The sequence below is a fragment of the Choloepus didactylus genome, chromosome 12 (assembly GCF_015220235.1).
Source record: "Choloepus didactylus isolate mChoDid1 chromosome 12, mChoDid1.pri, whole genome shotgun sequence".
Taxonomy (NCBI): domain Eukaryota; kingdom Metazoa; phylum Chordata; class Mammalia; order Pilosa; family Megalonychidae; genus Choloepus; species Choloepus didactylus.
Window position 1 is genome coordinate 4,946,203 of NC_051318.1, and position 25,148 is coordinate 4,971,350.

A 25,148-nucleotide genomic window follows, 5' to 3' on the forward strand; every position below is an offset into this window, starting at 1 on the left:
GAAGCGCAGCGTACTCCAAACAGAAGAGATATGAATAGGCCTACGCCAAGATGCTTAATAATCAGATTATCAAATGTCAAAGACAAAGAGAGAATCCTGAAAGCAGCAAGAGAAAAGCGATCCATCACATACAAGGGAAGCTTAATAAGACTATGTGTGGATCTCTCAGCAGAAACCATGGAGGCAAGAAGGAAGTGGTGTGATATATTTAAAATACTGAAAGAGAAAAACCGCCAACCAAGAATCCTGTATGCAGCAAAGCTGTCCTTCAAATATGAGGGAGAGTTCAAAATATTTTCTGACAAACAGACAATGAGAGACTTTGTGAACAAGACACCTGCCCTACAGGAAATACTAAAGGGAGCACTACAGGGTGATAGAAGACAGGAGTGTGTGGTTTGGAACACAATTCTGGGAGACGGTAGCACAACAATGTAAGTACACTAAACAAAGGTAACTATGAATACGGTTGGGAGAGGAAGGTTGGGAGCATGTGAGACACCAGAAAGGAGGAAAGATAAAGACTGGGACTGTGTAACTTGGTGAAATCTAGAGTGTTCAATGGTTGTGATAAGATGTACAAATATGTTCTTTTATGAGGGAGAATGGGCAAATGTCAACCTTGCAGGGTGTTAGAGGTGGGGAGGCATTGGGGGAGGGATGCAATCAACATAAAACTAGAGACTGTAACTAACAGAACCATTGTGTTATGCTTCCTTTGATCCGACAAGGTGATACACCAAGGTAAATGTAGATAAGAGGGGGGGATAGGGGAGACATGTTGGACACTTCACATCGGTGGTATTGTCTGATTCTTTGCTCTGCTTTAATTTGAGGTTATTTTTCCTTTTGCTGCTTCTTAGCTGTCATTTTTTTCCTCTTTCTTTTGCCTCTCTACCTTCTTTGACACCCCCTCCTGCCTTGTGAAAGAAATGTAGATGCCCTTATATAGATAGTGGTGAAGGTGGTGAACACATAAATATATGACCATACAGAGAACCATCGATTATTTACTTAGGATGGAATGTATGGTGAGTGAACAAAACCATATTAAAAGAAAAAAAAAAATGGGTTGATGACAAAACCTGGAGGGCAATATACTGAGTGAAATAAGCCAGACACAGAAGGACAATTATTGCAGGGTCTCACTGATAGGAACTAATTATAATATGTAAACTCATAGACATGGAATATAATGTACCAGGATATAGGACGAGCCTTAAGAATGGAGCAGTTGCTTAGTATGAGCGGAATGTTCAACTAGGATGAACTTGGATATTTGGAAATGAACAGACGTGTCGGTAGCAAGATGTGAGAATGACTAACAGTGCCGAATGGCGTGTGAATGAGGTGGAAAGAGGAAGCTCAGGGTCATATATGTCACCAGAGGGAAGGTTGGAGATCGAAAGATGGGAATGTATAAAACTGAATCCTGTGGTGGGCAGTGTCCATGATAAACTGTGCAAATACTGGAAATCGCTTCCATGAACCAGAACAAATGTATGACAATACAATTGGAAGTTAATAATAGAGGGATATATAGGGAGAAAATATATACTTATTGCAGACTGTATACTGCAGTTAGTAGTATTTCAGCATTTTTTCATGGACAGTAACAAATGTACTATACCAACACTACGAGTCAACAATTGAGGGGGGTTGGTTGGGGATATGGGAGGATTAGAGTTTCCTTTTCTTTTTTTCTTTTTTCATCTTTCCCTTTATTTCTTGTCTGGAGTAATGAAAAGTTTCTAAAATTTGAACAGAAATTAAGTGTGATGATGGATGCACAGCTGTATGAGGATACCCAGGGGCAACTGGTTGTAATGGTAAAATTATGTCACTTCAATTATTCATTAATGAAAAACATTTTATTTCAAAAAAAAAAAAAAGTAAATGTGCAATGGGGGGAGGAAGGGAATGGGATATTTTGAATGTTCTTTTCTATTTTAATTTTTATTTTATTTTTTGGAGTAATGAAAATGTTCAAAGATTGATTGTGGTGATGAGTGCACAACTATATGACGATACGGTGAACAACTGTACACTTGGAATGACTGTATGTCATGTGATCATATCTCAATAAAATTGCATTAAAAAATAAAAAGTAAGTGTCCTGGCGTAGGCCTATTCATATCTCTTCTGTTTGGAGTACGCTGCAGTTCTTAGATCTGTAATTTTATGTCTTTCATAAGAGATGGGAAATTTTCATTAATTATTTCCTCTATTATTGCTTCTGCCCCCTTTCCCTTCTCTTCTCCTTCTGGGACACCAATGATATGTACATTATTGTACTTTGTTTCTTCCTTGAGTTTCCGGAGACGTTGCTCATATTTTTTCATTCTTTTCTCCATCTGCTCCTTTGCGTGTAGGCTTTCGGGTGTTTTGTTCTCCAGTTCCTGAGTGTTTTCTTCTGCCTCTTGAGATCTGCTGTTGTATGTTTCCATTGTGTCTTTCATCTCTTGTGTTGTGCCTTTCATTTCCATAGATTCTACTAGTAGGTTTTTTGAACTTTTGATTTCTGCCATATACATGCCCAGTGCTTCCTTTACAGCCTCTATCTCTTTTGCAATATCTTCTCTAAACTTTTTGAATTGATTTACCATTAGTTGTTTAAATTCCTGTATCTCAGTTGAAGTGTACGTTTGTTCCTTTGACTGGGCCATAACTTTGTTTTTCTTAGTGTAGGTTGTAATTTTCTGTTGTCTAGGCATGGTTTCCTTGGTTATCTAAATCAGGTTTTCCCAGACCAGAACAGGCTCAGGTCCCAGAGGGAAGACATATTCAGTATCTGGTTTCCCTGCGGGTGTGTCTTAGAAAATTGCTCCACCCTTTGATGCCTCTGGTCACTATGCTTTTCTGCCCAGCAGGTGACACCTGTTAGCCTGTAATTCTTGACTGGTGTGAGGAGGTGTGGCCGTGTTGCCCCAGGCTCTGGGGTGTGGTTCTGAATGGAAAGGGTCCCACCCCTTTCCTCCTAGAGAAGACAGACCCCTCAGGTGGAGGTCATTAGCATTTCAATGGTCTCTCTCTCTCTGCTTGTGCTGTCTCCATCCTTCCCAGAGTCACAGCCCTGGAAACTGAAAATGACTGGGGCTTTCTCCACTGAGCCAAAAAAGAAACAGATAGTCCCCTTCAGACCCAGTCCAAGGTGACCCTCCGGCTCTCCCAGGTCAGTCATCACCCAAAGCCTCTGTCTGTTTTTTTGGGGATTCGTACCTGTAGTAAGCAGTTCACACTCGCTACTTAAAACCCCAGCTGGAGCTCAGCTGAGCTGTATTCGCTTGCTGGGAGAGAGCTTCCCTCCGGCACCACAAGGCTTTGCAGCTCAGGCTATATACCAAGGTGAATGCACATAAGAGGGGGGGATAGGGGAGGCATGTTAGACACTTGACATTGGTGGTAGTGTCTGATTCTTTATTCTACTTTGATTTAAGGTTATTTTTCCTTTTGCTGCTTCCTAGCTGTCATTTTTTTTCCTCTTTCTTTTGCCTCTCTACCTTCTTTGACTCTCCCTCCTGCCTTGTGGAAGAAATGTAGATGCTCTTATATAGATAGTGGTGAAGGTGGTGAATACATAAATGTATGACCATGCAGAAAACCATCGATTATCTACTTGGGATGGAATGTATGGTGAGTGAACAAAACCATATTTAAAAAAATGGGTTGATGACAAAACCTCGAGGGCAATATACTGAGTGAAATAACCCAGACACATCAGGATAATTATTGCAAGGTCTCACTGATAGGAACTAATTATAATACGTAAACTCATAGACATGAAATATAAGGTACCAAGATGTAGGACGAGGCTTAAGAATGGGGAGTGGTTGCTTAGTATGAGCAGAATGTTCAATTAGGATTAACCTAAATGTTTGGAAATGAACAGGGTTGTTGGTAGCAAGATGTAAGAATAACTAACAGCGCCGAATGGTGTGTGAATGAGGTGAAAAGGGGAAGCTCAGAGTCATATATGTCACCAGAAGGAAAGTTGGAGGTCAAAAGATGGAAATGTATAAAACTGAATCCTATGGTGGGCAATGTCCATGATCAACTGTACAAATACTAGAAATCACTTCCATGAACCAGAACAAATGTATGACAATACAATTAGAAGTTAATAATAGAGGGGCATCTAGGGAAGAACTATATACCTTTTACAAACTATATACTACAGTTAGTAGTATTTCAACATTTTTTCATAAACAGTAACAAATGTACTATATCAATACTACGAGTCAACAATTGAAGGGGACTGGTTAGGGATGGGGAGGATTAGAGTTTCCTTTTCTTTTTTCATCTTTCACTTTATTTCTTGTCTGGAGTAATGAAAAGTTTCTAAAAATTGAACAAAAATTAAGTGTGATGGATGCACAGCTGTATGAGGGTACCCAAGGGCAAGTGATTGTACACTTTGGATCTTTCGATAATTATATGGTATCTGAACAATCTCAATAAAAATGAAAAAATAAATAAAAATAAATAAAAATAAAAAATAAAAAATAAAAAAAAAGAATGGGGAGCCGTTGCTTATTATGAGCAGAATGTTCAACTAGGGTGAACTTAAATGTTTGGAAATGGACAGAGGTGATGGTAGCGCATTGTGAGAATAACTAACAGTGCTGAATGGTGTGTGAATGTGGTGGAAAGGGGAAGTTTAGAGTCACGTATGTCACCAGAAGGAAAGCTGGAGGTTAAAACATGGGAATGTATAACACAGTGAATCTTGTGGTGGACAATGTCTGTGATTAACTGTACAAGTATTAGGAATTTCTTTCCTGAACTACAACAAATGTATGACACTACAACAAGAAGTTAATAATAGAGGGATATATAGGGGGAAATGTACCTATTACAAACTACGTACTACAGTCAGTAGTAGTTTAACATTCTTTCATCAACAGTAACAAATGTACTATCCCAAAACTGAGTCAATAACGGAGGGGGTTGGTTAGGGATATGAGAGGATTTGAGTTATTTTATTTTTATTTCTTTTCTAGAGTAATGAAAATGTTCTAAAATTGAAAAAAAAAATTGTGGTGATGAGTGCACAACTATATAATGGTACCATGAACAATTGATTGTACATTTTGGATGACTGTATGGTATGCAAATAATCTCAATAAAATTGAATTTTTAAAATAAAGACCACCTGGAACTTCGAGTATCTGTGTGACACCTGAGACTCAGAGCCAGAGTTCTGCATCTATGAATGTCAGTATTACCCCATACAGCAACTGTTTAAAAAAGGTGAAAAGAGTTCAGGCTTCAATTAGAGCTATGAATGAAGAGGATATGGTTAGGACTAAGGCAAATCAGACTAAAGGGTAAAGGACAATATTGACTGTGTTTTAAAACTTCAACTTCTGTGTGAGACCAAAGGAAGAGATGTTTATTTGGTACAAAATCTGTATTTTCCGTAGCACTCTAAATAATTTAACTTGTACAGTCAGTTTACTCAAACACCATAATTACACAGAACTTTGAATAGGGAGTGAGACCTGGATGGTTTGTTCAGGTTAGTGCGAAACCCCAATACATCCCAAAGTAACTGGGCAGAGAATGAGGATATATTTGCAGGGACCCCTGGGGAACTGGGCAAGAATGCAGAAATGTTGGACTTCCCCACCTCAGTTGTTACTGGTGTTCTAGCAAATGCTGAGGACTGACAATTTGGTAAGATGAGCCCTTGATCTTGGGGCGTGCCCTTGTGAAGCTTGTTGCTGCAGAGGAGAGGCTGAGCCTACTTATAATTGTGCCTGAGTCTTCCCTGGAGAACTTCTTCATTGCTCAGATGTTGCCTCTCTCTCTCTAAGCCCACCTGGCAGGTGAACTCACCTGCCCTCCCTACTATATGGGACATGGCTCTTGGGTTGTAAATCTCCCTTGCACTGTGGGACATGACTTCTGGGGATGAGCCTGGGCCCGGCATTGTGGGATTGAGAAAATCTTCTTGACGAAAAGGGAGAAGTGAAATGAAACAAAATAAAGTTTCAGTGGCTGAGAGATTTCAAATGGAGTTGAGAGGACATTCTGGAGGTTATTCTTAATGTGCTATATAGATAATTCCGTTTTTATAGTTTTTAGTGTATCAGAATAGCTGGAAGCAAATATCTGAAACTGTTGAACCCCCACCCAGTAGTCTTGATTCTTGAAGACGACTGTGTAACTATATAGCTTACATAGTGTGACTGTGTGATTGTGAAAACCTTGTGGCTCACACTCCCTTTATCCAGTGTATGGGCAGATGAGTATAAAAACGGGGACAAAAATTAAATGAATAAAAGGGGGAAGAGGAAGATAGGACATTTTGAGTGTTCTTTTTTACCTGTATTTTTATTCTTTTTTTTTTTTTGGAGTAATTAAAATGTTCAAAAATTGTTTGTGGTGATGAGTGCACAACTATCTGATGGTACTGTGAACAACTTTACACTGTGGATGATTGTAGGGTATGTGAATATATCTCAATAAACCTGGATTGGAAAAAAAAAAGACCACTTGATATTAGTACAAGACTTCATAACTGTGTTGTCCTTCAATAACCCCAGGAACACAGGGACCTACAATAAATCTAACCATGCTTGACAAAGTTACGAGATATTCTGTATTTTGAAAACATTCTCTTCCCAACTTAATGATTTATTTAACTGAAAAATGATACCCTTCCTCATTTACTGTTTGCATAGTAGTCACCAGCAAACGACAATGTTCAAAACCAGGTATTCATTAGAATAAGCAAACTCATACAGAGTCAGAATCTAGATTACAGGTTACCATGGGACAGTGTCGGGGGTGGTAGGGAGTTAAGGCTTTAAACGTACAGTTTCTGTTGGGGACAATGGGAACAATTTTGGTAATGGATGGTGGTGATGGTAGCACAATATCATGAATGTAATTAAGGACACCGAATTATGTATCTGAATGTGGTTAAAATGGGAATTTGCTGGTTGTACATATGTACCTAGAATAAAAATTAAAAATAAAAAAACCGATGAAACTGCACACCACAAACAGTAAATCCTAAGTTAAACCATGGACTACAGTTAATAGTACAATGCTAAACGTGCTTTCATCAACTGTAACAAACGTATCACTTCAATACAAGATGTTAATAATCGGGTGGTATACAGAATCCTGTATTTTATGCATGATCTGTAAACCCACAATGTCTCTAATTAAAATAGATAGACAGACATTCCACAGAAAGAAAATCATTTGGGACGTGCTCCATGGTATGTATAGTTTGATGACATTATTTTGGGAGAATCAATTTATTTTATTATTTCAGGGCCCAGATATTGACGTGCTATCTACATTAAGTTCAGAATTGGAGGAAACAGGGTCTGACCATTGTAATTACAGAAAGTTCCTTATAACCTGAGGTAACAAATTTTTAATGTTATTTCATGATGCTTAATAATTTAAATTTCCCTTTATTTGTGATTTAAACCAAAGTTCAACTATTACATCCTACACACATGGAAACCACTGCAGCCCCTGAGTGACAGCACTTCCCACACAGGAAGTGACTGCCTCACGCTTCACCAGGAAACCGAGATGACTGCGTGCGAGCCCCTCGGCTTTATTCCTGCTGTCACACACTGTGACCGTCAATGCATCCCATCCTCACTCCCTTCATTCTCCCAGCGTGCAGAGAAAACTCTGTAACGTCAAACAACTTTGCAGACGCCTGTCAGGATAGGAACTGCATTTGAGAAAATGCACGTGTACCCGAGAATGTACAGTCACCCTCCACTGACAACAAGGGCTCCCAGTGAGATATCCCCACATCTCAATAAAATACTTTCGTGAGTAATGCCTGAAATTGAGAGGCAACCTCTTTACCAGCCCTGGCTTCGCTCCCGGCACCTGCAGTATCACATGGACACTGCACCCAAAGCCGGGTGGCAGGCGGCTTCCCAAGCCTCGTCACTGCTGTTACAAAGACTGTGACAACAAGAAGCCACATAACAATTTACAGTCTGCAAAGCTATCAAGGATAACGTGCGCCTTCTGAACGGAAGAATTATGTAACTGCTCACAGTCATCCCTTTTTCCTTTTGCTGCCAGGAGGCTCCATCCATTTTGAAATTTCACTCTAGAAATCAAAAAGGCTATCATTTGACTATCTGTATTTTCATGATTTCCTACTTAATCTCTTGGCTTGATTCTTTCTCTAATATCATTTTATTTGAAAAATGTTGCTTCAAATATTTTATGGAACAATGCAAAGTAGTAGTAAATTCAAATTCAACTTAATTCAAAAAGCTGAATCACAGAAACATCACCAGACAAAGCTAACACACGGCAGAACCAGGATGCAAACCCAACAAAAGGGCTCCGGAAAGAAAAGTAGTTTCGTAAGCACAAATTCATGTCTAGGGCTAGTAAAACAAATCAAACGATACGGATGAAAGATCATAGCAAGTATTTTCACTTTGACATGAAAATGACCACACTATTGGCATTCATTATTATTGTGGTTGTTAACATCACTGGAAATACAAAGATCTTTTACTAAGGGTAAATTCAAGTTGTCACCTGCATGTTTAATATATACATCAACAACAGTAACAGCAATGCAAGAAATTACAACAGCAAAAGAAGGAATATTTTTATTATCTGAGACTCCTTATTGACAAGACAATTTTCACACTGACTATTTAGAACTAAGTTCAAAAAACTAACAGCACTTCAATATAAGATACGCACTCCCTGAGAATTATATATACTTTGATTTACAATGTATAATGCCGTCAAGTCCAAACTGTTTGGGATGTTAAAATTCTCAATATGATTTAAGTTAAACCCTTACATATTTCCCTAGCCAAATGTACTACACTTAAAAACTAATTAAAAAAGAAACAAACAAAAAAAAAACAAAACTCATTCAGATGTGTGAATGCTACGTCTTGCCATAATACAACAGGTTATTATCAGCAAATTGTAAGAAGTCTTCATTTTGGAAGTGGAAGAAAAACAGAAAACATGATAAATCATATTAAATAATTGCTTTTGCAAAATCAGATACTCACTGCTATGCCTACTTCTTCGCCTACTCCAAAGGACAAGCAAAGGGAGAAGCTAAAATTGAATAATTACAGCAACATATATTTTATACTATTTTCCTTTCAAATCTTTATTCTTCCCAAGTTACCTGTAATTTGAATAACAAGTCCTTTCGTATTATTTATTACATAATGCATGTATTTCAAATTCTGAGATTTCAAATAGCACAGTAAGCAATATAGCTTTATAAGATTACTTAAGGATATGTTAATAAATACATGCCTTCAACATCAGAAAACATTCTGAAAAATAAAAATTCTATGAAAATAATTTAAAAGAGAAAAACCACCTTTGAACAAAACGAAACCTATAACAACTACTCACTGAATTCCCAAAAAATAGAGACAACTCTTAAGCCACAGAGAAGAAAGACTTTGACTAAATATTGACATGCATCCCCTTTTCCACTAGAAGCATTCCATAGAATCTATAATAAGATGGTGACAACTACCTTGTAGCCAGGTCCCAATTGATGAACTGCAAATATCTGTGCCGGGTTGAGCGCCTCACTGAAGACGTACACAGCACCCAGCTGGCCACAGAACACTCTGTTTGCATCGGCAGTCTCTGAAGATCCGAGAAAGCACTTGTCATAACTCTGTTTTAAAACGTTATAAAGACAAAAAAATCAAATGTGTTATTTTGTAAAAACAAAATATTTAAGGATACACATTTTCATTGTCATGAATATCTTAAAGCATAAAAATAATAACATTAACAGAAGAAAGCATCAAAACCATGGAATGTTTAAAGAACAAAAGTCAGCTAAAGATTTTTAGGAAAAAAATCAGTTAAAGATTTTATATTTATGGTTAAACAAAAAAAACAACCATCTATTCAATCTTGAGACAATCATTTTCAAAATTTATAAAGGCAAGAGAGCTTATAATTATTTATTCACAAAAATAAAAATAATTTTAAAAGTCTAATGATTTATAGTTTTCCATTCGGGGAAGTTCACCTGAACCAGGGGAGGACTATAAACAATTGGAGCCTACTTTTTAAAACTCTGCCTGTTTCACATTGTGGGTGTTCTGTGTGCTCTCTCCAGACTAAGCCAGGACACGAGGAGAACCCACTGCTTTTCTCACTTGGGGGACAGTCATGCAGAACCCACCAGCAATGTCCACAGCAGCCTGCGCCCGGAAGCAGACGGCGCAGAGCCCTCCATGTGGAGGTCTCGGCACCGAGCAGCCTTTCAACAAGACCCCTCCACTCTTCTCCCTCCACCTCACTGCTCAGTTTCCTTCCCACTCCACGGTAATCCACACCGTATGTTGATATGTCAGACATCAGACACACAGTGTCCCTGTGCTGGTTTGAAGCACACATCCGGGTTCTTTTCATCCATTCCTGGGGTGCAGGCCTATTAGAATGGGGTCTTCTGATGAGGTAACCCACATCATTCAAGACGGGTCTTAATCCTTTACTGGAGCCCTTTATGAGAGGAAAACGGACAACAAAAACCCAGAGGACTCAAGAGAGAAAAGCCCCAGATGAGCTGAGAGAGAGACACCCACTGGAGCTCAGAGAAGGGGCCACTGGAAGCAGCAGCTGGAAGCAATGGAACCTGGGAGCGAAGGGCCAGCAGACGCCGCTGTGTGCCTTGCTATCTGACGGAGGAACCTCGGCTGCCAGCAGCCTTTCTACAGGGAAGGCATCGTCCTGCTGATGCCTTAATTTGGATTTTCATGGCATTAGAATTGTAAACTGTAAGTTAATAAATCCCCATTGCAAAAGCCAACCCATTTCTGGTATGCTGCATTCTGGCAACTTCAGCAAACTGGAACAGTCCCTTTGGTCCTCAATAAAACAATTAAAAATTTGTGAATGGGGCACAAGACAGACACTCATCATTAAACAAACTCCCAATCTCTAGTTACAAACACAGAAACTCAAGACTCCACTGCATAAAGTGTGTGGGGATGTGTTGTATTCTGCAGGCCCATCCATTTATTGGAGTACACTGCAAATAATTTAAAAAATCAAAGACTGTTTTTAGAATGCTGCCTTTATCAGCTAACACCACCAATCTGTCAGCTGGGTTCCTTCCACTCCATAATAAAAAGACTGCTCCCTCGGAGGCACAGACAGGAAGCAGTATTTCATCGTCGTGTTCTTCTGGCAAAATAATTCCCTTAAATATTTATTTACAATGGCCCAACCATGAGTCTCTAGGCCACAGGAAGTAAACATCTCCGCAAAGGGCCAGATAGTGAATATTTTAAGCTTTGTGAGCCACACACAGTTTCTAGTGTATATTATTCTGTGATTTTGCTTTGTGGTGGCTTGGTGGGTTTTACTTTTAAGATACTATACAAATGTAAAAACCATTCTTAGCTCCCAGGTCATATAAAAAAATGGGTGAAGGGAAGGATGCGGCCCTGGAATACAGTCTGCAGACCCCTGCTCGAGGGACAAACTAAGGACTACACGGTGCTACCTGGGGGAATAAGAGACGGACAGAAGCCAATCACTGCCCTTGGGGAGACAAGTCTAAAGAGACAGACAAAATTAAGGAGTGCATTTTGGTAGGAAGAGGCAAGTTACTGTAACACCAAGTATGCAGGAAGGATTGTACATTACTGGGAAAATACGCGTGGAGGCACTTTGGGCATTAGACACATCTTCTACTTTGGCTCTATTAGATAGGCCAGGACAGAAACAGGGAGGGCACCGGGACGGGGAGACAGTGCAAGGTCTCAGCTCTAGGAACCCTCCCTCCAGAATCCAACCAGGTCACTCCCTTCACTGCTACCTGACTGGCCCACACTACTATCACCTCCTGGTCACTCGTGTTGTCATCATTTAATGGATACCTTGGATGCTATCACTGCCTCCTTTCAGAGCATCCTCAACACCGCATCCATGCTAATGTTTTAAAAATAAAAGCCGGGATCCCGTCACGGTCTGCTGAACATTCCCGCTAGGTAAGATGCCCACCCGCCTGGCCTCACCTCTGGCGCTAAGGTGTGCCCTCCCCGCTCTGCTCCAGAAAGCCGGCCCTCCTGCTGCTCCCGGACTTCTCGAGTTCCAACGGCTCCCAGCGAGCGGGAGACCCCCACCCAGGGCGCAGCCTGCTCCCTCTGCTCCGCTCCCCGAGGTCTTCTCTGCACAAGCTGGCCTCCCCGGCCCACCCCCACCCTTTCTGTAACTGCTCCCCACTTTAGTTTCTTCCACAGCATTTACCAACACCTAAAAAGCAACAATGACTACACAGTCACTCATTCACTCTCCTCAAGGGCATCCTTGAACACTTAAAAAAGGGACAAGAGACATTTTTTAATGTGAGAGATTTTGGAAAGAAGATAGTACTTCAGTAATGCTTTCTGACAAAAATACTCAATAACTTGGCCGAGTATTTTTCCTTTTTTTTTTTTAAATCTCTAATCATGTCTTTCAGCAATTTTATTATCCTAAATTTCAGACTTAAATTTAATTAAAGAAAAAACTTTCATAGAAAAACTATCTACCAAACTGTTTTATTACTCAATTCATGTCATATGATATTCTTAGCATAGAACATATGCTAGGTACATTAAAACACAGGTAACACAGAAACTTACATCATTTGTGTTAACATGCCAAGCCATATCACCGTAGGAAACCAGCTGTCCATTGACGTAACACCGAATTTCACTGTTCCGCCATCGATTGTAAATGTGGACAATGCTGATCATGTACCACTTCAATAAGGAAAAAAAAGGAAAGATATCAGTAAGCAATGTTTATTTGTTGTCAAAAACAGTCAATGTTCATTTGTTGTCGAATACAGTCATAACATTCCTATGAGAAATTGCTTGAAAGAAAATTAAGGATCATTTACTCCCATGTCCTCAAGCTGCTCCTCCCCATTTTCACTTTGCAGATGAAGAACTGGCACACACACAGTAAACTTGTGGCGCAGGTGCTAAAGACTCTGGATCCCCAGAATGATACTCCTTCCATTATATGAAAACCCAAAACTGTGGAAACGTGGAAATATTTGTTTTCATTCATTCAATAATAATTACACTGTGCCAAGCACAGCAAACGCAGGGGTAGCCAGACAAAAACCCAGCTCTACTGGAATTTATGGTCTAGTGGGGGAGACAGACATTACACAGGTAAACAATAACAGAATCACGAATCAAGATAATTCCTGTAGAAAAGGAAGAGCGGTGCACACTGAGGAAAAGCAGCCTTGGATCCTTCCTGCACCGTCAGGGAAGAGCTCAACAGGACAACATGTAAGAAGGGGCAGGGGCTTCAACCCCACAGCTTAGGGTCATCAAGTCCAGGAACAATCGGACATTCTTAACTTAAAGTCTTCAAATATTCATTAAGCAACGACGAATGATTTCATATTGAGCTCCTATTTTATAGTTACTGGTGTCAACAAAAAGCACTTTAAGTGTCTCTTCTGAAATGGGCTGGTTTACGTTCCACAACAATTTGTGGATGCAACCCTTTGCCTCTCTGGAGTTTAAAACCTACAGCAGAGAACACCAAAACATAGAGAAATACAAGTGATTTATAGATATTTGAACAAGTATATCTTGAAAGGTTAAGAGGGAAAAAATCAGATTAGTTTCCAAAAAAGCATAAAAATAGAAAATACAGACTTGATTCTCCAGATTAAAGGAACTATTTAATTATCTCATGTATATTTAGAGAAATACGAAGCTGTAATAGCAATTCTCAACCACGAAAATATTAATTAGCTAATATTTAATGTTTCAGAAATACCTCCAAAATTCAATTTCATAATTTCAATTTAATAAATTAAAATAGAGCAACTGAACAACTCAAGAGAAGACAGCAACACAAAACCACATTGCCTCAATTATTAAAACAAAACAAAACAAAAAGTGAGGTCAAACCATTTAAATGCCTAAAACACACATTCTTCTTTGTTTTGTTTTGTTTCAAGTTCCTCCACTCCAGGTAATCTTTAACTCTAATTTATTATAAAATGGGTTTTTCACCTGATCAGAAATCAGCATTTATGCTAAAGCTATCAAAACCAGAAGAAAGAGGGGAAACTTTATAATAATCACAGAACAGCTAACGTTTCTGAATCTCATAAAATGAGCAAGCAGCAGCTGTAAAAACTGAGCTTCATGTGAATTTAAGAAAAATTCTCTCGGGACGCACAGGTATCACCTTCACTGAGTCCGACAACACTGGACCAGAACGCCACCTGGTTACCACTGGAGATACAATCTTTAAACATCTGGGGTAAAATGTTTAGAAAATAAATGGGCAGACTTCTTGCCAAAAGCCAGTTTTAAGATAAATAATACCAGTTTTATCACTGCACTTGACAGACAATGTAGAAAAGCACTCATTCAACAAATATTTCTCAAGGTCTTACTACTGTGCAACATTATTTAGCATACTGGGCGGGGTGAACTTTAAATTCACACACATCCTAACTGGGTTCCCAGGTTACTGGTTCTACAACTTTAGGCAAATTATTGAGCTTCTATGAACCTATTTCTATCTCTATAAAAAGGGGGAACAACATTGCCTGCTTCAGGGGTGACTGTGAATATTAATGGTAGATAATAGATAATGTACAAAAACTACGAGGAGCAGTTCCTGATATATATTTGATACGCACACATAATTTTTTTCCTATTATTTCCTCAGGATGAGATTTTTCTCCTGCTAAAACTCACATTATTTACTCCTCAGTCATTCACTCTCTAGACCAGCATTTGCTGAGCGCCTGCTTCTTGCCAACTGCCCCGCAGAGGAGGGCATATAAAGAAAGACCTCAACACGCCTGCAAGGAACGCTCAACAGAGACCCAGAGAAACAGGGACGTAAGCTATTAGAAAGCACTGGGGACTTGGATCACACACCAGGCACTAACCAGCTGAGAGCAGAGGCTCCGCGAGAAGGAAAAGCAGGCAAGGACCAGGGAGTAAAGAGCTCCAGAGGACACCTTTAGGAATTTGGCCTTCGGTTTTGGACAATGGAGAATCACTAAAGTATTTGGAGCAGGAAGTGACATGATCAACCTCATACTTAGGAAAATAACTGGCAGCGGAACGTAAGAGAGACAGACTTAGGCAACTCCGGATGAAAACAAACTTGAAAACCAGGGCAAGGTTCAGGTGAGAAACCCTAAGAGCCTGAACTAAGATGGGGCAACCGTAATTTTAAGAGGGGAGCGGAAACATTTGAACCAAAGTGATTTGAAGTGTTGATAAAGAAAAGAGGAATCTACGATCACTCCCAATTTTTCACTTAGATAAGGTGTGGTGCCATTAACTTAAGATAATTAATATAGAGGGATGATCATGCATGGGTTTAGAAAACAAACAAAAAAAGAAGAGTTCGCTTTTCGTAAAAACATTAACACCATAAAGTTCAATGAATGAGACGATTTCAATTAAGGCCACACTCATTATTTTCAGGAAAATTAACTTCTCTGTTCTCTTGCCTTGGTATGTCAAAATGTGCTCTACAGGAGATAGACACAAGGGTGGTTTTGATGTTTCAAAAGAGCCCAATTACTGACGTGATAATTTTCAACTAAAGGAAACAAGAGTAAACCTGGGGACTGTGTGTGTGCACTAATACTCTGTAATGACACTGAGATCTGCCTTTAATTTGAGACCCAGAAGGAGATTTATAATAGGATGACACCACTAGGAACAAGAAAAAAAGATCACTATTAAGATTTCACAAGGAAAATATTACAACATAAGGATAAATAAAGAAATTACAGATAAGAAAAATATAACATATTTAAACAAATTTCAAAAGTAGCTAATTTTACTGAGCACTTATTATGCATTAGGAAATATGCTAATAGTTTGCACCCATTTTCACAAGGTCAAACAGCCAACAAGTGGTGTGGCAAGGAAAACAAAAATTTTAATACAGAGATTATTTTTGAAAGACCAGTGAAGCCCTTATTAGGACGGACAGTTATAACTTAGGGCATCAACAGATCATTTTGAAGAAAGAGAAAAAAAATTGAGAGAATACATTTTTCTTGAATAATGAAACAGTAAACTCAAATACTTAAGATTTTCAAGTTATATGAGAATATTTAGGGAAAGATTTTAAAAATCCATGTCAATCACCAGACCATTCCTATATATTAAGAGAACTATTGCAAATGGGAAAGTGTTTCTCATAAGGAAAAGTGTAAGGACAGAACAAAACAAGAACAAATGTGTTAAAGAGCAATCACACAAGAACAGCAATAATTCTTGGTCAACGACAATTTAATTTGGCGTTTAACATCTCTAATTTTTCTTGTTTGTACTCTTCAAAGGTTCCTAAACTCGCTGATGAGCAGAACACACACTCCTGACATGAACACATTAAATCCAAGAACTCTTCTCCGGAGCCAGTTCCCACCGACACACAAACTAACTTGGCACGTTCGGCAAACCCTGCCAGGTCCCACTCCAAACCAAATGAATAAGCATTTCTGAAGGCGAGGCCACGGGATTTGTACCAAGAGAAGGGAAACCACGAGGACATCTGCGGAAGGCGGCGGAGGAGGGGGCTCCAGGACTCGCTCCTCCAGAAACAGCTTTCGATAGAAACTGTGCACCGCAGAGCCACCCCGCAGTTCTCCGTCTTCAATCCATGGCCATCTTCACTCCTGGCACCTTGTGCGGAGGTTCCCGGAGTACAAGGCCCATAAAGTTAGCTTTCCAGATAAGTGTAACTCACTCCTTCAGGAACCTAAGGGTTTTCTGTTGTTGTTGATGTTGTTAAAAGTCATATCTTATTCATGTGTCCAATATGAATTTACTGACAGTTTACCAAGTTCAATACAGTGTGTCGGGCACTGGAGGGGGAGAAAAGATGCATCCGAGACAGATCTCAGTTTAAAAAAAAAAAGTCCAGGGTAGTCACTAAATAACACAGAGGCAAAAGAGCAATACAGGCTTTCAAGAAATAACTAAGAAATACCGAAAAAAAAAAACTGCCACAAGAGAGATGCTACCTGGAGAACAAAGTAAATTAGAGAAGGGTTCCACGAACACAGTTCTACATGAAACTGAACACAACGGTAGGATGTGAAGATCCAGAGCTGTGGGTAAGGCTACAGGTAAATGCAATTCGTGCCAGAGGGTGAGCATTCACAAAGCAAAAGGTACAAAAGAGAACCATGCATATTAATAAACGATATGTGTAAAGAGTAGAAAATAAACTTCAAATCATGAAGGATGACCGAAAACTGTAATTCCTTCTGTAGTCAGTAAGGATCAAATGATTGTTTTGAGCAGTGTACTAAAATGACCACGAAGATAAATTGATGTTAGTCTGTAAAATAATCTGTAAAATAAAGCAGAGGATCCACAGTGGAGAGGACAGCGACATGCAGAAGCACCAGGAAGACATTTTTTAAAGGGTATTCCGGAGGTACAATGCGCAGGACTGAAAACCTGAGTGCACACGAAGATCACAAAGAGGGTGAGGAGCAAAGCTGCCCCCAGTCAACGACTGTGAAGATGGAAAGCCCCTATATCAAACCGCAGACTCGAGAACGAAAGTGGAAATAGGGCTGGGGACAGGAAACACAGGGCTGTAAATTCTGAGACTGAGATAAATGACTCGTGGGCAGATGAGAATGTTAAGAATAGAGCTCTGGAAAAAAGAACAAGAGAGGAGAGCGATCAAAAACATAAGCCCCTTGCAGCGAGGGTGCCGTCTGCTCTGTCCCCTGCTGTGTCCCCGCGCCACAGCGGCTGGGACCGGTGTGCAGCGAGAGCCGAGCAGGGGAAAGCGCAGAGAGGGGGAAGGAGTCTGCGCAAGGCCAGAAAACGGACCCACGATGACAAACGCAGAATGAACACGCAGGCGAGGAGGAGAGAAAAGCATTCAGGGTTGCAGGACTGCCAAAAAGAGAACAGCAGAGAAGTCCTAACAGGTGAGTTAATTCCACGTGGTGACTTATGTTGTTCCCAATAAAAACAGTTCTCTCCACCTACCTTCCGTGGCTGGAAATCATATTTCACACAGTGCTGAAAACCTTTTCCTTTGGACTTCAGTGAGGTAACTATTAAACAGTTGCCAACGAAATGAGCAGAGTAACCAACACCTTTGCTAGTACGAAAACTGTAAAGAAAACTGAGAATAGTAAAATATCCTCCAGTAAAAACAACTGTATAACTAATGCCTATTAAACATTATTATAAAATTATAATTATATACATTCTTATAAAAATACTATAAAATTATTATTAAAATACAATTGATTTTCCTATAGAATATAGAGAAAAGGGGTTTTACATGTACCAAATAAAGACAAAATCATAAAAAGTTTAGAATAACTAAAAGATTGGAAATTTAAACTGGGAAAAGAGAAGACTATAGACCCTTTTAAAATTCCAGTTTCAAATATCACAAATCATGGGAAAATACTTATGGGCAAACAAAAGCCTGCCAAATAGATTTCATTTACTTTTACAGACCATCTATAATTGGCAAATACATAAGTCATTGACACCGTTTTTGTTTTCAAAAACAATTTGTTCTCTAATTCTGCTATATCTTTGAAAACAGCTAACAATTTTTTTTTAAACAACAGAACCAAATTTGGTAAATTATGGTTAATCAAGAAAATGAGTACAATTTTAGTCAAAAAGAGAAAGATGCGACTATGAAATGTATTTGCTTTCTTCTAAAGGAGGACCCCCCCCCTTACCTTTGAATTCAATTAACATTGCACAAAATTTTTAAATGTTTTAAAAAATGAACGTATCATTGAAATAAACATATAATCTCCCAAAATGACCAACTGTGAAGTTCAATCCAATTTATATTTGAAATCCAGATACGTTTAAAATCACTCCTCATTTATACTCAAATACAATCTTCTGTAATAGAGCTTGCAAGCTAACGACACCTCATGTTTCTCTGCCATTTCCGAACCAGCCTTTCTTGTAGGTGCTCTAAGTATCTGCCCTCACTGAATCCCACAGAACAGCACCACTACCACCCTCCCTTGACAGATAAAGACACCAAAGCATGGGATTAACAGCAAACAGGGACGTGGGATTTGAACACGGGCAGTCTCACTTTGGGGCCAAGCAAGTATGAAATGAGGTACTCTATGTAAGTGTGTGGAATGCCTCCCAGAGAGGCAACAGATAGGCATTTGACGCTGTCACTAACAGGTATGCTTTCCCGCACATTCCCGACATCCTAAAATCACCAGCGCTCAGTCAATTCGCGGCAACCCGCTGCAGATTCACCAGCCTTGGGCATCACAGATCAAGCCCACTATGCTAGATGCCTACCCAGTAATTCAGTTTATTTGATTATGATTTCTTACAAGGTCACCACCATTAGTATGTTTAAAAGCATATCTTAGTTGATCCCTGAATTAACTGAGTGAAGAGATAAAGAGAATGAAAACTGGACTTGTTTTGTTTTTTCTTCCCTTGATCTGGGACCAGCACTCTTCACTAAGACCCCAAAGTGATCCATGTTAAAGCAGATGGGACAGCAAAAGGTCTGTAGCCTTGACTCTTGGGCCTCAACTGAAGAAAGAGCAAAGCAGGTTGCTTAGAATCAACAGAGGGAAAAAGGGATTCAACTGTGACTTTATTCTGTATTAAATCTTTATAACAAATGACCTAAAATTAAACATATCACTTACCAGTAAAGATAAGGCTTATCTTTATCAACATTAATGTTATTTAATGGATCCATACGAAACCAAGTGTTTAGGGTGAAGCCATTCTGATAAGGCCACTTTGCAATAGGAGGCAGTGCAATTGCCTAAAAGAAATGAAAAAAGATACAAAGTATCAGTTAAAGGAAATGTGGTGGTAACTAAGGTCAAATATAGTTTTTACAGATTAAAAAGCAATCAAGTTATAAGCATCTGAAAATCATAAACAAATATATACAATAGAAACTAGTACCTTATTAAAATAATATATAAATATCATTTACTGATTTAAAAAGCATTATGTCTTCAAACACTTGGTGAATTAAAACTATTGATGTAATGTGCATAGTGCTCTAATACTGAAACAAAAGAGGAGAAAGCATGATATTTATTATTCAGAAGGATAACTACTGAAATGTATGAACAAAAAGGATTCACATCCACTCATAAGTACAGAAGGAATAATATAGGACTTAGTTGGTAACAGCAGTCAAATAAAATCATGCTTTTCTCAGGAAATAAAAGTGGTAGATCACTTGACTTCATGTAAGTAATCAAGTATTCTGAGTGGATACAGTTATTTTCCTAGAAGATACCCAAAACACCTTCACATAAAAGATGATTATTCATTATGGTTTTATAACTGGCCCATTGCCCCCACAGATCCGTCACATTGCTAATGTCAATTTTTTCTGAAATATAACCATGTAGCTTCCAAACTGAAAAATCCTCACGTGCAGAATAAAGCCTAAGTTTCTCCAGGTTATACAAGACTTCACAGACACCGTGGCTCTAGCCTTTTCAATGTTATTTTCTTCTACTACCTTCCTCCACAGTCCAGTTTTCCTGAACGCACTGGCTGCTCCACCTCTTCTTTCACAGCTCCCATTTTGGACCCAATGTTGCTTGTGTGCTAACATGCCCCTCTTCTGTGACGCTTTCCTTGGCTCCGTCCGAGCTTGCGTTCTCTCCTCACTGTTTTCACACAGCACTGGGGACCTAAGTCTACCGCAGCACTCATGCCTCTTATTTTAACAAGCGGCTTGTGCCCTGCCTACAGAGTAGTACTCAAGTTCAAGAGTCATGAACTGTGACTCACGATGCAGAAAACCCTCAATATGTGGTCAACAAATAACCACAAAGTGGCCATATATACCCAAATGCTTGCTGCCAAAAAAAAAAAACACACACCTACACACTCCGAGCACACACAATTTCATATGACTCGACCCCTACGAATAAATATAATTTTTCCCAAAATACGTGTTTCAGATTTTCATGTTTGATCAATTAGTTCAAGCAGTTTAATTGTCAAACAATAGAGCTTTTCTTGATTTTTTTAAAAAAGGAAGTATTTTACCTCATTTATTGTTTGTTAGTAAAATTGAACTTGTACCAAGTTTACCACTGTTTAACACCTTATGTTTCACTACACCAGACTGTACTTAATATAGATCCATCAAAGAGTACTAAGGTGAAAGGAGAAATATTTATTGGTGACACTGAACAGTAAAGTTAATCTACGAAATTATAAAAATTAATTAACAAATACGTCAATTTGTTCTTAAGACCTGCAGGACACACCTGGCACAGGGTTGGATTAGTGCTTCTGACCCAGGGCCTTCCGTAGCAGCCTCACTGGCTTGTTCCTGCACCCTCCGTGGAGTGTTACATAGCGTCCTGGAGCAGCCAGTTCCTTCCCCTTCCACTCATCACTCCACACCCCCACGCAATCACTCACCCTCAACCACTCCCCGAGGTACTGTCGGCATCAGCAGTCTCATCATTCAGGTCGCCTGGGCCCTAAATTAGAACCCAAACCTGCCTTGGACTAACAGAGAGCTGCCCTCCAGGCTTTCCAGACCTACTTATCCACCAAGGAAAGGAAAGATGATCCCAGAGATCATCTGCTATTATTCCCATGTGGGGCTGAGAGGGTCCCCAAGCACAAACAGTTGGAAGCACCAGGGCACCAGCCTACAGAAGGAAACTGGGAGGCACAAAAGAAAACTCTCAGCATGAGTGATAACTAAATAGTAACAGAATAAGGTCTTGGTACAGCTGGTAACCAAACACCCAACAGGCTTAGACATAGAACTTCGCTCAGTTTGATTTTGGACTTCCAATCATTCCACAGATAAATAAGGATCTTTATTATGCTCAATCTCTTCATCAAGATAGTTGCCTTCACTCACGGACATTCTCTTAAATTTAAAGTGTAACATCTAGAACAAATGTGTTAGTTATACTAGACACTCCAGTATTATCACTCTACCTGAAACCGCCCATCTTTGGAGGGTACCCCTCAACCTAACCAGAGCTTCGCAATACAATGTACATCCAGTCCCCAGCCCTTTTCACTGTTTCAGACTCACGCATACATCTCCCTTTTATCATTGCCAAAAGCTGACCTCACACAGCACTGCCTGATCTGGAATGCAGTCCCATTTACACCCAGACCGTCTGTGCCTGCTCTCATCACTCATTTCCTTTGCTCCCTGTATTTCCTTCTAATCCAGTGGTGTGAATGGCATGTCCTTTGGATGACCTTTGTGATTTGGGATGGAAGCTACCCTCATCTTCTCGTCGTTGCCTGCCACACTGCTTTCATTCTCTAGGTGAGAGCCTATCAGAGTCTCCAGGGAGCCCACACTCCTCACCGCCACCTGGTCTACCGACTCAACAGCAATGTTCTTTTCTATTATAACTTGTGAAACAAATGACTCTGATCTTCACACAGTGTACTATCAGTGAAATATCCCACTGAAAAGTACACCATTTCCTCAATTAAGCAGGCTCATGAAATAGGTCATAATCATGAAAGGCAAATCTAAATAATACATCCATGAAGGCCACCAAGCACATGAAATATCTCAAATTTGTTACTCATTTTTGCAGGAATCACTGGTTTTCAATGAGATCCTCAAATAAGCAAATGTTACCAAGACTGAACTGCTCAAATGGAGGCAGGAGAGCTGTTCCAGTTTGCTAATGATGCCATTATGCAAAATACCAGAACTGCATTGGCTTTTATGAAGGAGATTTATTAGGATACAAATTCACAGCTCTATGGTCATAAAAGTGTCCAAACTAAGGCATCAACAAAAGGAGATATCTCCACTGAAGAAAGGCTGATGGCATCCGGTACACCTCTGTCAGCTGGGAAGGCACATGGCTGGCGTCTGCTGGTCCCAGGTTGTGTTTCAGCCTCTCTCTCTCTCTCAGCTCCTGTGCATGCCTGCTTGTTCTCCCAGAACATTTCTCTCTGTGAGTCTTGGGGTCCTCTCTTAGCTACTGTGGGGCAAAGTCTGGACTTCATTTCTCAGCTTAGCATCTCCAAGCGTCAGCAAGTACCTGGGTCTGTGTCGGCTCTTAGCTTCTCTCTTAAATACTCCAGTGAACTAATCAAGACCCACTTGAATGGGCAAGGCCACACATGCATGGAAATAATCTAATCAAAAGAATCACCCATAGTTGAGTGAGTCACATCTCTGTGGAAAAACTCAATCAAGAGGTTCCACACAACAAGAATGGGTTAAAAGATCATGACTTTTGGGGGGGCATAAAATATCCAAACCGGCACAAGAGCTCACAAAGAGGGTTGCCCACAACACAAAATGCATGCAGAAGGCCAAGTATATGTGGTTGTTTCAGATGGAAAGCAAGTGGTGCCACAATTTCAATTATCCAAAGGCAATGCTATTGGCAGTGGTCCAAATAGCATGTCCATCTTGCTAGTTACAAAATGCTGCTGCATCATGCTAGTCCAGAGGCAGATCAACAACACGGCTGCAATGGAAAGGACTTCAGAATGAGCTCCTATAGGAATCTGCAGCAATTCAGTAGCAGAAATAAATAAGAACAACTGTGTTGTTAAGTAAAACCTGGGACTTCAGTTCTGCCAAACTTGAGTTCAAATAGTGACTCTGCGTTACAGCCCCAAACAATGCCACACTATTAAGGCTCAGCTTCCACAACTGTAGAATGGGGATAATATCATCTATCTTACATGGCTTTGTGTGGCTTAAATGAAATAACAGCTGCAAAGTTCTAGGTCCTACTCTGCTTCTTCCTCTCCACAGAGTATATTCTGGATCAAACTACCCTTCTGGAAAACGAGCAACACAGGGAAAATCGGACCAAAGGGAACAGAGAGTAAAGTCCATCAAAATCATCTGAACAAAAGTAATTCTAGTATATACTACTAACAACAGAGAAGTAAGTGTCTTTATATATATATACATACATATAAAATATTCAGTTTTCAGGGAAGTGGTGTTTAAATGGCTAAAAACAGGATCAGCTACAATGTTACTCAGGCAATTTATTAAAACTGAGTTATTAACAAAACCCTAATTTTGATAATTAAATTCTGTTAATTCCATAAATAAGTCAGCAACTTGCTTACATTTCTATCAAAATACTTCAGTCCTTTCCCACTGTCTTAGACTGTGTCTACCAGATGTCAGATAAGCAGCAGTTTTGTAAAGTATATGCTAAAAAACTTTACAAAAATGGAAGCATTTCATCTGTTTCCCACACTCTTGGGTACAATGACAGTGCTTTCTCAGCTATATATCACAATGTGTATTTTACGTGTGTTCTACCCTGACCATCTGCTATGTAAAATAGTCAACTTCAAGTTGGAAACTGAATTTTTCACTTCCTTATTTTTGTTTCACAATTCCTGTAAATTGTAATTTTTTTAAAAAGGTTAGTAACAAAAAAATTAAAGAAAAAAAATACATATAATTAGGAAGAATGGTTGACGAAATAGGTTACCTCCAGGACACTGAAATATGAATAAAAAAGAGTAACAAACATTTACATGATGTCTTACAGTCTGTATACATTAGAAGATTATAATAACCCAATTCCACAATACAAACATTATTATTTTACATGAAAGTACCCCAAGAAAAGTTAAGAGACCAGTACTCCACAGTAAGGACCGGAGGATACAGAAATCAAGTCCAATTCTTTGACCATATACATAAAAATGATGAAATCAAGCAGGTTGAGAAAGGTGATGAGCATGAATCCAAGAGGACAAAAACACCTAAATTTTAGAAAGGACGGAAACACTGAAAATGAAGAAAACTTGCCACCAAACCTTTCCTGACGTAACTGGGACCCTGACACTGGAAGCAAACACTCAGGCAGAAAATCCTGAGCTTCACATTTTAATGTGTTTATTTAAATTTGGTGCTAGTTACAACTTCCAGTAATGGATGAGTAATTCCTATTAGACCAAATCTCCCAAAGAACATGACACTGAAAACTCTAGATAATTAAAAAACAAAGAACAAAACAAAACCTATGTGAAGACTCCAGAGTGCAAATGGAATCAAGCAAAAATGAAGGGATGTGTTCACTTGGGAAAAGTGAATGGCTTGAGGTGGGTTTTCCATTTTCAATAACTCTTTGCTTAAAGAAAGGCCCA

General features: G+C 39.4%; 1 protein-coding gene across 7 annotated transcripts in view; it reads right to left on the reverse strand.

Annotated features, from left to right (window-relative positions):
- NBEA (neurobeachin) overlaps positions 1-25,148 on the reverse strand; it is a 637,956-nt gene that overhangs the window by 509,245 nt on the left and 103,563 nt on the right. For 5 of the 7 annotated variants that reach the window (XM_037800588.1, XM_037800589.1, XM_037800586.1 and 2 more), the window contains exons 5-8: positions 19,691-19,812; positions 18,018-18,156; positions 12,636-12,755; positions 9,521-9,667 (exon numbers count right to left, since the gene is read on the reverse strand). In XM_037800588.1, coding sequence (XP_037656516.1) covers positions 9,521-9,667; positions 12,636-12,755; positions 18,018-18,156; positions 19,691-19,812 — 528 coding nt within the window. The remainder of the gene's footprint in view (positions 1-9,520; positions 9,668-12,635; positions 12,756-18,017; positions 18,157-19,690; positions 19,813-25,148) is intronic. The other 2 variants (XM_037800590.1, XM_037800587.1) reach the window with 1 other exon arrangement.